Genomic DNA, 13,556 nt, shown 5'->3' on the forward strand with positions numbered 1-13,556 from the left:
AAATGAGAAAGAGAAAAGTGAAAAAACTAGACGATTAGTGAAGCAGTATCTTAAATAATCTTTTGCCTTTTATTTTTGTGTTTTTTGACGTAGATTTTGAACTTCTCTTGTAGATTTCCTTGAACTTTCGCGACGATTTTGACCGTCTTTTGAGAAATTTCGAACGTCGTTTAAATATTTAGGGTTGGGGTTTTGATCGAAGAAAAAAAAGAAGCGTCTTTCAAAATTTGAGTGCACTATTAAAACGGTTAAATAAGTGCGTGTTTACACGCACGTTAATATAAGGGTTATTTTTGTTAAATTTCGACCAACTTATATGAACTTGTAACCCAAAAAATCTTGTCCGTAAAAAAATTGAGACAGTTCAAGCATCCGCAGTTTTAACATACTATTAAATAAACTTGCTTGACCCAAAAAAAACATACTATTAAATAAACTTGTATGATCTTTTACCAATCTAATTATTAAATTGAGATACTCCAAAATCCATCATATAATTAGATCAATTTATAAAATAAATCAGGGTGGGAATTATATATTAAAGCTTGAAAGTTGAATATGACAACTAGAAGAGGTTGTTAAGCAAATGATTGATAGATAGGATGGGTGTCTTATTTCTAATTGTTTGACTCTATCTTACTTCACATAGGTATATACAAAAAGCTTTTATTTTATTTTGTTTCTTTACTTGAAACACACGAATCTCCAAACGATGGAAAGCTCATTTTAGTGTTTTTTTTTTTATTATTTAACGATTCCCACAAGTTATGTCTTCTTTGAGATCCGAATCTACAAGTTATCCTACGAATCATTTCCGCATATACTAAAGGTTGGTTCAGTCAAATGGGAAATCCAACAACATATGTAATTAATTATCTCATCATTATTATGTTTATTCTAATAATTACTACGATATAAGATCATTTCCAGCAAAAAATTCATCCTAGTTCTTATTTATGATGTACTTGTCATAAAAAATAATTCCACATCAATTTTTGCATCATAAACAGTAAATAGGAACTCAAAACATCTCTCTCTTCTTCATTAGGAGATAACTTTAGTCCATGTTATTGTCTCATTTAATTAATTAATTAAAATACTTGAAATTAATGTAATTATTTTTTTTCAATAATGTAATTTAAATTTATAAATTTAAAAATAATTCACTATTAAAAGATATTAATATTAAATAAATTCATATATAACAATAATACGCAATATATAATTCGGGATTACACTAATTTGTAAAATTACTTAATACAAAGAAAAACATAATTAAGTTCTATAGTTGACAAGTGACAACAAACATTGTGAAATTGTCATATGTGTTCAATCAAGTCCTCTTTCAATTGTCTATGCTGCTGCCTTTTTTGAAGTTGGGCATTTCTTTGGAGAAATTGATGGTATGGTGCAAAATCTTCTTAGGTTGTGATAAGCCATTTTCGACATCATCATACTCTAAATCTTGAGCAAAATTTCCTGCATAAGTGGTGTTTGTGAATTTTGATTTTGCGGTTGGAATATGGGAAATTGATTATTATAAGGAGCTTGAAAATTGAAATTAGAAAGATTTTGTGATTTGGATTTTGAAATATATTCGATAGTGTGAAGTTTTGATTTGGGACTTGAGAGTTTGAGGTTTGAGATTGTTGGGTATTTGGAATTTGAGAAAAGTTTTGTAAGTAATTGAAGAAAGAGTTGAGTTGGTTTGGATCCATTTTTTCGAACAAAAAATAATATTAGCAGAACTTTGATTTTGTAAACTTGGAAGAAGATGAAGAAGAGTAGTAGAAAATGTGAGAATAGAAGTGTATCTAAGTGGTATATATAGAGTAACAAAATATTAATTTATTAATAATAACGATAACATAGTAATGACTAGTTTCCAACGGCTAATTTTGCAACGATTAGTTTTGCAACGGTTAACTAAATATAATAATATAAATCATTAATTAAATAAAAATTTAATCATTTAATTAATTAATTATTATAATTATATAAAATAATTAAATCATATTTAATTTATTAATAATTATAATAATTAATTATATATGTAAAGTATAATATATATAATGTTAATACATTAACGGTCAGCTCACATATGTATTATGTATATAAAGTATTAATTTTATTAATAAAATATCATTTCTTTGAAAGAAAGGGAATCCCTCTTAGCAGGACTTCTATTGCTTTGAAACTCATGAAGAAACTCATTTTTGGTTTACTTCAATGGTAAGTACTCATTTTTTACTGACACACAGTAAATGAGGCTCTAAATTCTTTTACCATTGGAATTGCTCTAATATATCCCAGTAAAAAAATCTTGCTAATGTGTTTTTAAAATACTTTTTGAAGACATTATAAATAAAAAAAATTGAATAAAAGATAAATTTTTTTAAGTTGTTAATGAATTCAAAATACATTACACAAGTTAACACTTTTTTATTTAGTTAACCAGTGTTAAGACATTTTTGAGGTGCTAACAAACATATATGACAAAATAACACAAATATATATAAATGACATGATCTTGTAGAATGTATACAATGTCATCCTCCACTCCCACTCTTCCTTTTATCTCTCCCCCTTTATGACTTTCACCATTTAATTTGAATTCCATAAGAGACCAAATTAATACCATCTATTCTCAATTCATTTGTTCTTATATCCCTCAAAATCAATCTAATTTAATTTGTTTCTAATTCCTTATATATATAAACATGATTCGATTTAAAAATTATCACATATTAGTGCATATATCTTAAATAAAATTCAAACACTAATTTTTCTAAATAAATATTTACTTCTGTCTAGATCGTTAATTTTGGTTGCAACTAATATAACTTTTTGTAGATTAAAAAAGATATATTATACATACTTCTAATTGCTTAATTAAAGTGAGGGATAATTGATAATTAAATACTTTTAGCTAAAGCTAGAAGAAGCGAGTCAAACTGAATCCAAACTTAGATAACTCAAACTTGCTACTCTCATATCATTTAAATATAAGCTAAACATTTTATCTTCAATCTATAACAAATTTAACACCAAATATATTTGGAGAAGAAATATAGTGATAAAACTACACAAATTTGGAAGTCCTACATCATTTATTCTTAATCAAACATCATTTACAAGCCTAATACTTATACCATGCCAATCCATATAAATCGCCAAAATAAACATTCAAGAATCCATTGAACATTGTAATGACTAATGAGATAGGATCGTCTTAAAGCTTTGAAATAACATATGGAGGCAAATTGTTGAGCCTCTCGGGAAGCTCCAAATCCTTCCATCCTTCGTCGTCAAGCTTCGAGAAGTAACAGTCAACATCACTATCACTTACAAGCTCCAATCTTGAAGGCTCCCACTGAAAAGCACCATTGTCATCAACAACAAGAACAAAGAATCACCATTTCAAAGGTCAATTACATTTGCCTCCTCTAAAGTTAGATGATATTACTTCTGTATTCATAAATTATGTGGTACTGGGTACCTATGTATTTTCATAAAATAAAATCTGATACTAACTTTGGCTTACCTTTTGTTGAAACTAAATAGTGTTTTAATATCTCTCTATGACAAATACAGAGACAGCAAGTACGATAACTTGTTTGGTAGGTGAGATAGATATAGTCATATATTCTGAATTTCACACTTCTGTCTCCATCTCTACCGTCTCACCATCTCCATATTTGTGTGCCAAAGATAATTTTCATAGACTAATGGAGGCCAATGGCCATTGTAGACATTACAAATCAAAAGGTGTTGTATGCATTGTCACCTTTAGGAGAAATTAGTGCAATTTTAAGCATGCTATGTGAAGACAGAAGATCAGCTACCAAATTAGTTACTCGTGTAGAATACATGTTGAAATACAAAATGCACATTAAAAATGAGTTAAACAATACATATATTTATATACAAATAAATTGTGGCTGATTTGGTGACAGATTTTTTTGTGTGCACATATCATTTTTTGTGCAACTTATCCAGACATGAAGAAAGTTATTACTTATTAATATATCGGAAAATGTGATAAGAAATCAACAAGGTTACTCACCTTTGGCTTTCTGTCTTTATCTATTAGTATAGCTCTGCAACCCTGCACCAAGCATAACAACTATTGAGTAATGCATGGGAAAACAATAACTAAAGCTCAAAATAGAAAAATGTATAGGAATCAACACAAAACCTCAAAGAAATCTTTGCTGTAGCGTCCTTGCAGAACATGACATACAACTCTATAGTCGGTAACAAGGCATTGACCAACACCTTGGAGTCTGGCTTTTCTAATCTGAAAAGGCCAACAGAAATACAAAGAAGCAGCTGTTAAAATAAAAATGAATATAACATCAGAAGATAACAATGGAAAGAGATATCTTGATATGTGTTGTTCTCTAATCAGGCAAATATTCTTTTTTTCATCCCCCCCAAAGGTTAGACGGAGCTCTTACTCTTGTGACTTTATGTAAGCATCTTATGTGACATATTGAGCTTCTTTAGATGACATAAAATAGAAGTATTTAATGCTTTCTGGAGATATACCAATTTAAGAAATACTTTCAGGCTTGTTGGAGAAGCTTTCTTCAAGGTTTGAATAGTGGCAGAAGCCCAATTATCAGCCTTATTATTCATAGCTTCCATCTCCTATAAAAAAAAAAAAGACAAAATTATTGTTGCTAATCAAGAAAGTTTTTTCTTGATAATGCTGAAAGTTATTTATCAAACAAGTATTTTTAACAGCATAACTAAAAACATGACTTACAAGATAATATAATATTTCTTCAACTGTTTTTCTAGAGAAACACCTATTGATGGCATCCATCCTGCCATGAAGTGACCATAATAAGCATTAAGCATGGATAGATGAGAAACACTGAAATGCTTTATCAATAAATAACAATAAAGAAAAGACATAAGCACCATACTAATAGATGTATTTTATAAGGCAAACCTTATTTAGCATATTCAGCAAATAGAGTGAGCTCTATGTGTGTGTGTTTTGGGGTGGGGGGGGGGGGGTCGGATAAGTGGTTTTTATTATTGGATTAACAAAATTAAAGTTAGAAATATTTTTTGTTTATCAATCCAACGGTTAAATCCTTCACATTGCCTTGATTAATATATAGAAAAGATTCCCACTTATATATTGGGAGGGTAGGTTGTAAGATGTTGAATGTTCAAATCTCTGCTGCTTGTAAGCAGAGAATAAATTACAAACGTCATGAAAAATAAAATAAAACATACCAAATATATCATAAAAAATACTCTTTAACATTTTAACATATAATTATATATTCCAACTGAAAGGAATTCCCACATATGCACTTCACCGCAATTTCTTGCAATAGAATCAATTTCATGTTTTCTCTAAGGAGTTCAGCAAACTCTCCTATAGTGTCAGTATTTATCATTTTCCTTTCTTGGTTATCTTTTCTCAAGGTTGTTTCCTCTTATGATACAAAAGGGCAATATGGGAAACAACCAGCAAAATACTGAGGAACATGTGGCTGCGGATCCACAAGTAGTAGAAACGGGCAAGGGTCACAGCCAAAATAACCAACTCCAAGCTCAGAGACTTTGTGGTGACCAAAACGGAAGAATAAGGCTATAGTGGCTTCAAGAAATTAGTATGCCTCTCGTTAGTCTTCCATCTCTGGAATTCTATTTCTCTTCCCCATTCCTAGCTTGATACATCGCTTTTGTTAATTTTGCAGACAACTTGCTCATGACTCAAGAGTAGTAATGTAGTATAAATCAGTTTTGTTCCTGAAGATACCCTTCTTCAACTTCAATCCTATCTCCTGTTAGTTCACATCTTCTCTACAGTTTCTTGAACTTCCTTATCAATCTTGTAATTACTACATATTGGTATTGGATGTATACCTGACTTGGTTTTTGGTTTGAGTGAAATATTGAGGAATATATTTTACTGAAATCACTGGGTGAATAGGTATCAACCGTGACATTTCCATTCTTCTATTTCTATCACTTTCTATTTCAAATAAAATTAATTCATTCTCGAATGGATATTACATACAGACCTGTGGTAAACACTGTCCTCTTTCAGGGAAGGTTGCTCTGAGTACTTATCAATTATTGCAGACACTGCAGTTGCGTCATTGCTTTCTACCTTGTACAATGATTCTTCCAGTAATGGCAATTTCTGTTCATTGATTATAAAAAGCAACAAATCAGGAAAAGTCAGAAACCATAGTATTAAATCAGCAAAGAAAGAACTATTTATAGACATGACATCACAATAATGTAAGATTTGCTTTGTTTAAAATAAATCTTCCAGTAGCTAGCTTGGATAAGTTTTAGGAACAAATTTTTAACAAGGATTCTACCACGGATGAGTTATACAAAACCATAAAATGGCTTATCAAATTTAAAATTGAACACAAAGCAATGGATTGATAAGCAAACTCCTATGCATCAAAAGCATTTAAAAGGTGTCTTTAATAGCAAGAATAGGATTTGCAAATTACTCTCTCTTATTGGTTACAATAGCTGATAGAAACTTAATTTAAACACTTCATCCTCCATATATAAAGAAGGTTTTCCTTGGTGTTGTATTGTAGCCATGTTGCTTAGCAGAAACACACACTGCTCAAGTATTTGTTTGAAGGTACATAATACTATACATAGGAATTATATCCCCAAGAATATTATACCATGAATAAGAGTCCTGAATACTGGGGGAAAAAAGCCCCTCTTTTATGAGTATTGCTTATATTATTCCCAAGTCACTATTCCCAGTCCAATTTTACATACCTTGATATAAATATACTATTAGGTAATAGAGAATGTTCTGACTCTAAGAAACAAATGACAAGCAACTCTAACTTCCTAAGGTTAACATCCCATGGGTGTGAAACCATTTTGTATAACCATTTTATTTCAAAGCTACACTAAATTTTCAGCAGATTAACATTCTTATAACTTAAGGTTAGATATCTAGTTAACAAATGCACAGATCATCAGAATGAGCACAAAATTACAGTGAAAAATAGCATACTGATGAAGGGACAAAATGTGTTGCAAGACCACAAGTAAGCATTTCTGCGCCATCCAACCTAGCACCTATGAGACCAACATATTCTCCTGCAAATCGTTTTCAATAGAAAGGAAAAAAGGAAATGCAATGTTATTACAATTTCTCTGTTAGTCATAAAGAATGCTGAAAGCATTAACAATTCCAGCCTCCTCTCTCTCTCCCCATACCACCAACAAAAGAAAGAGTAATGACACATGAACCTTATCTATGAGTTTACCACCACCTCTTGATCTTTATAATGCAAAAACATAAAAGGAAATAAGAAGTGGAAAATAAGAGAGAGAAAGTAAAAAAAAAAAGGATGATGGCAGTTAAACCCATAAATATGGATTCATGCTCATTATCACAAAAGAGAAGGTAACTCTAAGCATTGATGACATTAACTGGACAATAAAAAAAATTTGATATTAATTGGCTGATAAAAAGTGTCACCGACGTATGCAGCAGAATTCATAAGTGTCAAACAATCAAAAGATTAAAAATAAGTAAATATAAATAAAATATAGTAAGAACCAATTGAATTGATAGAGGATATAAGGTGTAACATGCATACCGAAAAATCCAGGCAGTCTAGACAAGAAATATGAGGAACCTACATCTGGAAATAGACCCAACTCTGTTTCTGGCATTGCAAAAACCTGCAAATAGTCCACCAATATAAGTCCATCATGAAGTTAAAACAAAAATTCATATTAGAGAGAAGAGGAAATACTAAAGAAATGATGAAACTAAAATATCCACAAATATTCCTAATGATACTGAGCAATGATATCAGACATTTCAACATAAATGATATCAAAATCTCATTAAAAAATCACTCGATTTGGGTGATAAAATGAGAGGCAATATAAGGTTTTGAGGAGTTTATTAAACCCTCGAATGCCTTCCTGACCTGAATATTGCAGAATACAAGTGGGGTATGGATGAGTCCCAATTTGAGCTTTGAAATTGAACAGTGAGGTAACACTAGATGCTGGAGAGACCCAGCCCTCCTAATTCTATTCCAAATTCTCTCTTTTTGGATGCCCCCACATCAACCACCCAGGCACCCACCCATATTTTCCCTCATCCTAATAGAAATAATAAATCCTCACCTCTTCCCATTAACCTGCCAGCCAGCAGATTTAGTTATTAGTCCCTCGTGGGTCACACGCCCCTCCTCTCACCCTCCCAGCCTTCCTACTTTTCCTATTATACACCGCACTAATAGGCCTTCCCAATTTATCAGTAGCAAGATTACAAGGGATAGTTAACCTTATTACCCAAATCCCCATCACCGTATACATTACGATTGCTAACATAGTCCAAAGTTCAACCCTTTTTCCTCTCATTTTCCTATACGAATTTTAAATTCAACAGCCTTCCCAATTTATCAGTAGCAAGATTACAAGGGATAGTTAACCTTATTACCCAAATCCCCATCACCGTATACATTACGATTGCTAACATAGTCCAAAGTTCAACCCTTTTTCCTCTCATTTTCCTATACGAATTTTAAATTCAACATATGGCTGAACGGATATGTGCATTGTCCACCATTCAGACTCGAGGACTATTGCATGAAGGGGAATTTTGGGATACAAATTAGTCATAAACTACCTCATAGCTTAAATTTTTGGAAAAGATGGTTGATCACATTCAAAATATAAAATATTCCAAAGTTTTTAGTTTATCATAACATACTTGTCATTTAACATACCCTGGAAAGATAGGATAAGATTCATCATACCAATCAAATTAACAGCTCAACTAGAATTTGAAACCACATATTCAGTATTTAATAGCTTATTTGAAACTTACTGTTTTCTCGGTAGCTACACGAAATCTACCATGTATAGAAGCACCAGCACCACCTCCCATGACAATTCCATTAAGAATTGAAACCTTCAAAAGTTTTTTTTCCCAAAACAAAAAATGTAATTTAATGGTACGTATGTTAGATTAATGAAAGTAAAATGTTGCTAAATAAGAAAAACTTACCTGTGGCTTACTATATGTTGCCATCAAGTAATTCAGTTTAAATTCATTCTCAAAAAATTTTGCACCCAACCTCCAGTCACCTATTTCATAATTGCAATATGAATACTATTAGTTTTGCAATGAAATTGGACCCTATATTTTAAACACATGCAAAACAAATTGATTGAATACTCTCTCTCTATTGAACAAATGCAAATATTCAATGATTCAATACAGTGAATAGTTTTCATATCTAATCAGCTTCCTATATCATACTTTCTCTAATAAAATTCCTCCTTTATCAGTAACAATTAGAAAATAAGAAGAGAACATACCTCCTTTCACATCACGAACAACAGCTGAAACATCACCACCAGCACAGAATGCTCTGCCATTTCCCTGATGCAAGTATCCACAAGACATGCCAAATTCTTAGACAATGAGAAGATCATGATACATATTCAACTATGACTATATTTTCATCCATGACTCTTCTCTCTAATTGTAAATTTGGAACACACATTTACATATATTATTTGAAAAGTATAAGTAGCTTCTCTTATGAACAGATTCAGTAGTGTATTCATCATTATTCCATTCATATTTGTATTTTTAAATGAGCTCATTAGAAAAGAAATTCAAATTACCTTCATGATAACCAACTTAATATCAGGATTTCCCTCATCTTCTAAAAAAATTTCCAGTAGCCGAGATACCTGCACGAAGAAGACAGAAAAATAAACAGACAAAAATAAGAACAATGAAATGTAAGCAGAACTACATAACTTTCAAATATACAAACAAAAGTTTTTCCAAAGAATTCAGATAGATGTTTATGGAAGAAGTCACAAGTCAGAAACGATTTTCAGTTTCCTAATATGTTTTCTTGGGAAGTATACTTGTATTTCATGACAAGCCAACCTCATGAAGATAACAGAAAATGCAAGGAAACAATTAGAAAACATTATGACTTACAAGTCTATACAAAAATTTAACAATCAAAGAAGATAATTTTAAAAAGAAAGCTCAGCTCAAAGGTTCAAGTGTTTCTAGTAACATTCAAGCGAAAACAATTTATCAGAAAAAGCATTCAGCAAGTTAATTGCCCTATAAATAAGTGTTTAATTTCAGATGATAATGCATTGTGCAACATCATAGTGGATTACTGTACCATATAAAAAGAGAGGGCATTCAATTGTCTTGTCCTGTTCAGTATGATAACCCTTGTAGACGACTTTTGCTCTACCAAAACCTGTCAAATTAAAATGAAGTATTAAGAGACAAACTAACATTTTGAAAAAGAAAAAAATAATGAAAGGAAAATATTAAGAACAATAGTTGAAACATCCCAAAAATGAGAATTAATCAGTAAAGTATCACACTTTGACACAAAATAACAGAAACAACAAAGCAATTAATAACTATGCAGAACAAGACCTATTCAAGTTAGCACCAGTACCTATGTGAAGCTTCACACCTCAGATTGTGTAACTGTTGTCTCGAAATGGTGTGTGAGTGAGTTAAAAACTAATAAAACTAATTGAAAGCCCACATTTCAAGTGGCCGGTGTTGAGGCATGGAAGATATGCAAAATTGGGAGTAGGTAAAGTGAAAAAAGCTGAAAATGAGTGAAGAAAACAAAGAACTTTTAAGAGAAGATTATGAACCTGATCGTCGTCGGGTTTGGTGTAAGAAGCCATAATAACGATGTGTTTTTTCTTTATTTCTGGAACCTTGGAATCGAATTGCAGAGGATATTGCAATTTGTAAAGTGAAGTATCACGTGATTGTTCTTGTCATCAACCAGAAAGCAGTGAGAATCGCGAGTTAACTCGCGGAATTGGACGAGTTTGGGATTTAAGCTTCCCCTTCGGTCGCGATTCCGCTGTTGGAGTTTGAGGGTGCCGGAGAGCCACGGAGAAGAAGATTGAGCCAGAAACTTTGTTTGCTGGCCCCACTCCAAAATCCATGTTTATATTCGGTTTTACAGTTTTGCACTTTTGCTAATTACGATTTTGCACTAACTTTTCAATCAACTTAAAAATTTCCCTTTTATTACCTTGCTCTTCAATTGATAACAAATTTAGAGACAGCTTTTTTTTTTTTTTTGGGTGACCGAACATAACACAAAGAAAAAAAATCTAAGAAAAAGAGTAGTACTCTTCTCTAATAATAATGTCTAAATTATTAGGAGGCAGTAACCACTTTAGATACACCTGCTTGTTTAAAACAGCAGTCTTAGCCATTAAATCAACCGCTCCGTTTGCTGTTCGCTGGATGAGCACTAAAGTAGCTGTCCAATTGCGTTGGAGCATCTCTTTGATTTTGTCAAGCAGATCAGAGTAATTCCTAATCATGCTAGTTGTGCCTCGCGAAACAAGAAGAAACGCATCAAGATTATCAGTTTCACATATGACCTCTTTGCACTCGCAATCCCAAGCCATAACAAGCCCTCTCCAAATAGCATGAAACTCACAACAGAGAACACTAGAAAGAGGTATACTGGCAGAACAACCTTTTATCCAAATTCCCATGCTGTCTCTAATAATACATCCAAAGCCAGCTAATTGCTCATTTTCAAAAACGCTTGCATCGCAGTTCACTCTACAGACATTCATTGGAGGTGGTTCCCAGTTATATTTCAAAGAAAAAGGAATAATATGTTTTTGGTTGATAACAACATTAGAGAAATCTCGAGCAGCATGTTTAACTAAGTGAACAATTTTCTCCTTACTCCATGGATCATCTTGGTGGAAGATGTCATTGTTCCTATCCCTCCAAATCCACCAAAAGGCCGCTGCAAAGAGAAACTCATTTTTGTTGAGGTTAGAACGAATCCAAGACACAGAATCCAAATTAGAGTCCTCAGCGGTCATTCCCAAATTTAAGCTAATCCAAATCTGACGAGCTTTTTGGCAAGTCCTAAAGCAATGGTTAATATCCTCTAGAGCAAGATAACATCTCTGACAAAAATCAGAAGTAAAAATACCTCTTTGAAACCGGTAACTAGCTGTGGGAACTCCGTTGTTGAGGCAAAGTCAGAGCAGACACTTTATCTTCTCCGGTATTCTCAAGCGCCAAAGCCAAAGCCAATTTTCATTATCATTCCAGCCAAATTTCTTCTTCAATAGCCATTCATACCCGCTTTTAGTCGAGTAGGTGAGAGTATTTGAGTTTGTCCAAAACCAACCTGTTTTATCTCCTGCCTGCTTGATAGGATCAAAGAGCATCAAATCAAGTTTAACTTCTTCCGGAATCATTGTGCAAAGAATATCCCACCGCCAATGCCCAAGGTGCCAGACATCTTCTAACTTCAAGTGAGAATCAGAAATGTGCACAAAAGGAACCAAAGGAGCTAGCATTCCACATGGTCGCCAAGCATGATACCAAAAGAATTGAGACATCCTGCCTGTACACCAATCAAAACCATCATGAAGCTTTTCTATTGTCTTATAAATCGCTCGCCAAGTGCTTGAAACATTATTAGAAAATTTGGGTGAAAAGCAAGAACTCCCAGATAAATATTTTGCCAACATAATTCTTACCCAAAGCTTATCTTTATTATGCAATAATTGCCAAACAAGCTTTTCGAGTAAAGCAAAATTTACGCATTGAGTATCTCTAATTCCCAAGCCTCCATATTTTCTTGGAGTGACAACTTTGCTCCACTTGACCAAATTTAAGCAACGCTCCCCCACCTTTCCCTTCCACAAGAATTGTCTAAGCACAGAATCAATCTTTTGACAAACCGAAGTAGGAAAAAGAGTCACTTGCATCTGATAAATAGGAAGAGAAGAAGCAACATATTTAATTAAGCAAAGCATGCCTGCTCTGTTAAGGAGCCGACCTTTCCAACTAGCCAGCCTATTCTTGATCTTCTCTAAAGAGTCCGAAAAAATAGATCTAGCAGCTCGAGGATGATTAAGGTTCACCCCCAAGTATTTGCTTAGGTCACTAGTAAAAGGAATATGAGAAACACCAGACAACATTTCCTTCCTTCTATTAGAGATATTTCTAGAACAAATAGCTTTAGATTTTTCAATGTTAACCTTCATACCTGAAGCTTTACAGAACAACTCCAAGGTGTGCACAACATTCTGAACTTGACTTTTCTTCGCTTTACAAAAAAGGAGGAGGTCATCTGCAAACATCAAGTGAGAAACTCTAGGTCCCCCTCTAGAAACAGCCACACCATCCCAAATACCCTCGTCAACTTGTTTGAAAATGAAGCACGCCAATCTCTCCATGCACAAAACAAATAAATACGGAGAAATTGGATCTCCTTGCCTGAGCCCTCTGCGAGGTTGGAAGCTGTCCAATCTATTCCCATTCCAAAGGATGGAAAGATTTAAGGCCTGAACACAATTCATTACAAGCCGAATAATTAGAGAAGGAAAGCCAAAAGACTCAAGAGTGTGCTCAAGAAAATTCCAATCAATTCTATCATAAGCCTTTTCTAAATCTATCTTAAAAGCCATAGCTCCTTTTCTAGACTTTGTCCGCTTAAGAAAGTGAAGAACTTCTTGGGCGA

At 32.9% G+C, this 13,556-nt stretch overlaps 1 protein-coding gene across 2 annotated transcripts; it reads right to left on the bottom strand.

Moving 5' to 3' along the window:
- Positions 1-3,091: 3,091 nt before the first annotated feature.
- LOC112776490 (3-hydroxyisobutyryl-CoA hydrolase 1) lies at positions 3,092-11,047 on the bottom strand. 2 transcript variants are annotated; one of them, XM_025820677.3, is made up of 14 exons: positions 10,693-11,047; positions 10,197-10,277; positions 9,673-9,741; positions 9,361-9,424; positions 9,047-9,126; positions 8,867-8,950; positions 7,620-7,704; positions 7,028-7,113; positions 6,051-6,172; positions 4,772-4,832; positions 4,552-4,653; positions 4,199-4,300; positions 4,067-4,108; positions 3,092-3,373 (listed from the first exon to the last, which is right to left on the bottom strand). In XM_025820677.3, the coding sequence occupies exons 1-14, from the start codon at positions 10,723-10,725 to the stop codon at positions 3,233-3,235; spliced, it is 1,152 nt and encodes a 383-aa protein (XP_025676462.1). In that variant the 5' UTR covers positions 10,726-11,047; the 3' UTR covers positions 3,092-3,232. The 2 variants fall into 2 exon arrangements, with proteins under 2 accessions (XP_025676462.1, XP_072082946.1); XM_072226845.1 differs by having other exon boundaries at positions 10,485-10,981.
- Positions 11,048-13,556: the final 2,509 nt, after the last annotated feature.

This window comes from Arachis hypogaea, chromosome 19, assembly GCF_003086295.3.
Source record: "Arachis hypogaea cultivar Tifrunner chromosome 19, arahy.Tifrunner.gnm2.J5K5, whole genome shotgun sequence".
Classification (NCBI taxonomy): domain Eukaryota; kingdom Viridiplantae; phylum Streptophyta; class Magnoliopsida; order Fabales; family Fabaceae; genus Arachis; species Arachis hypogaea.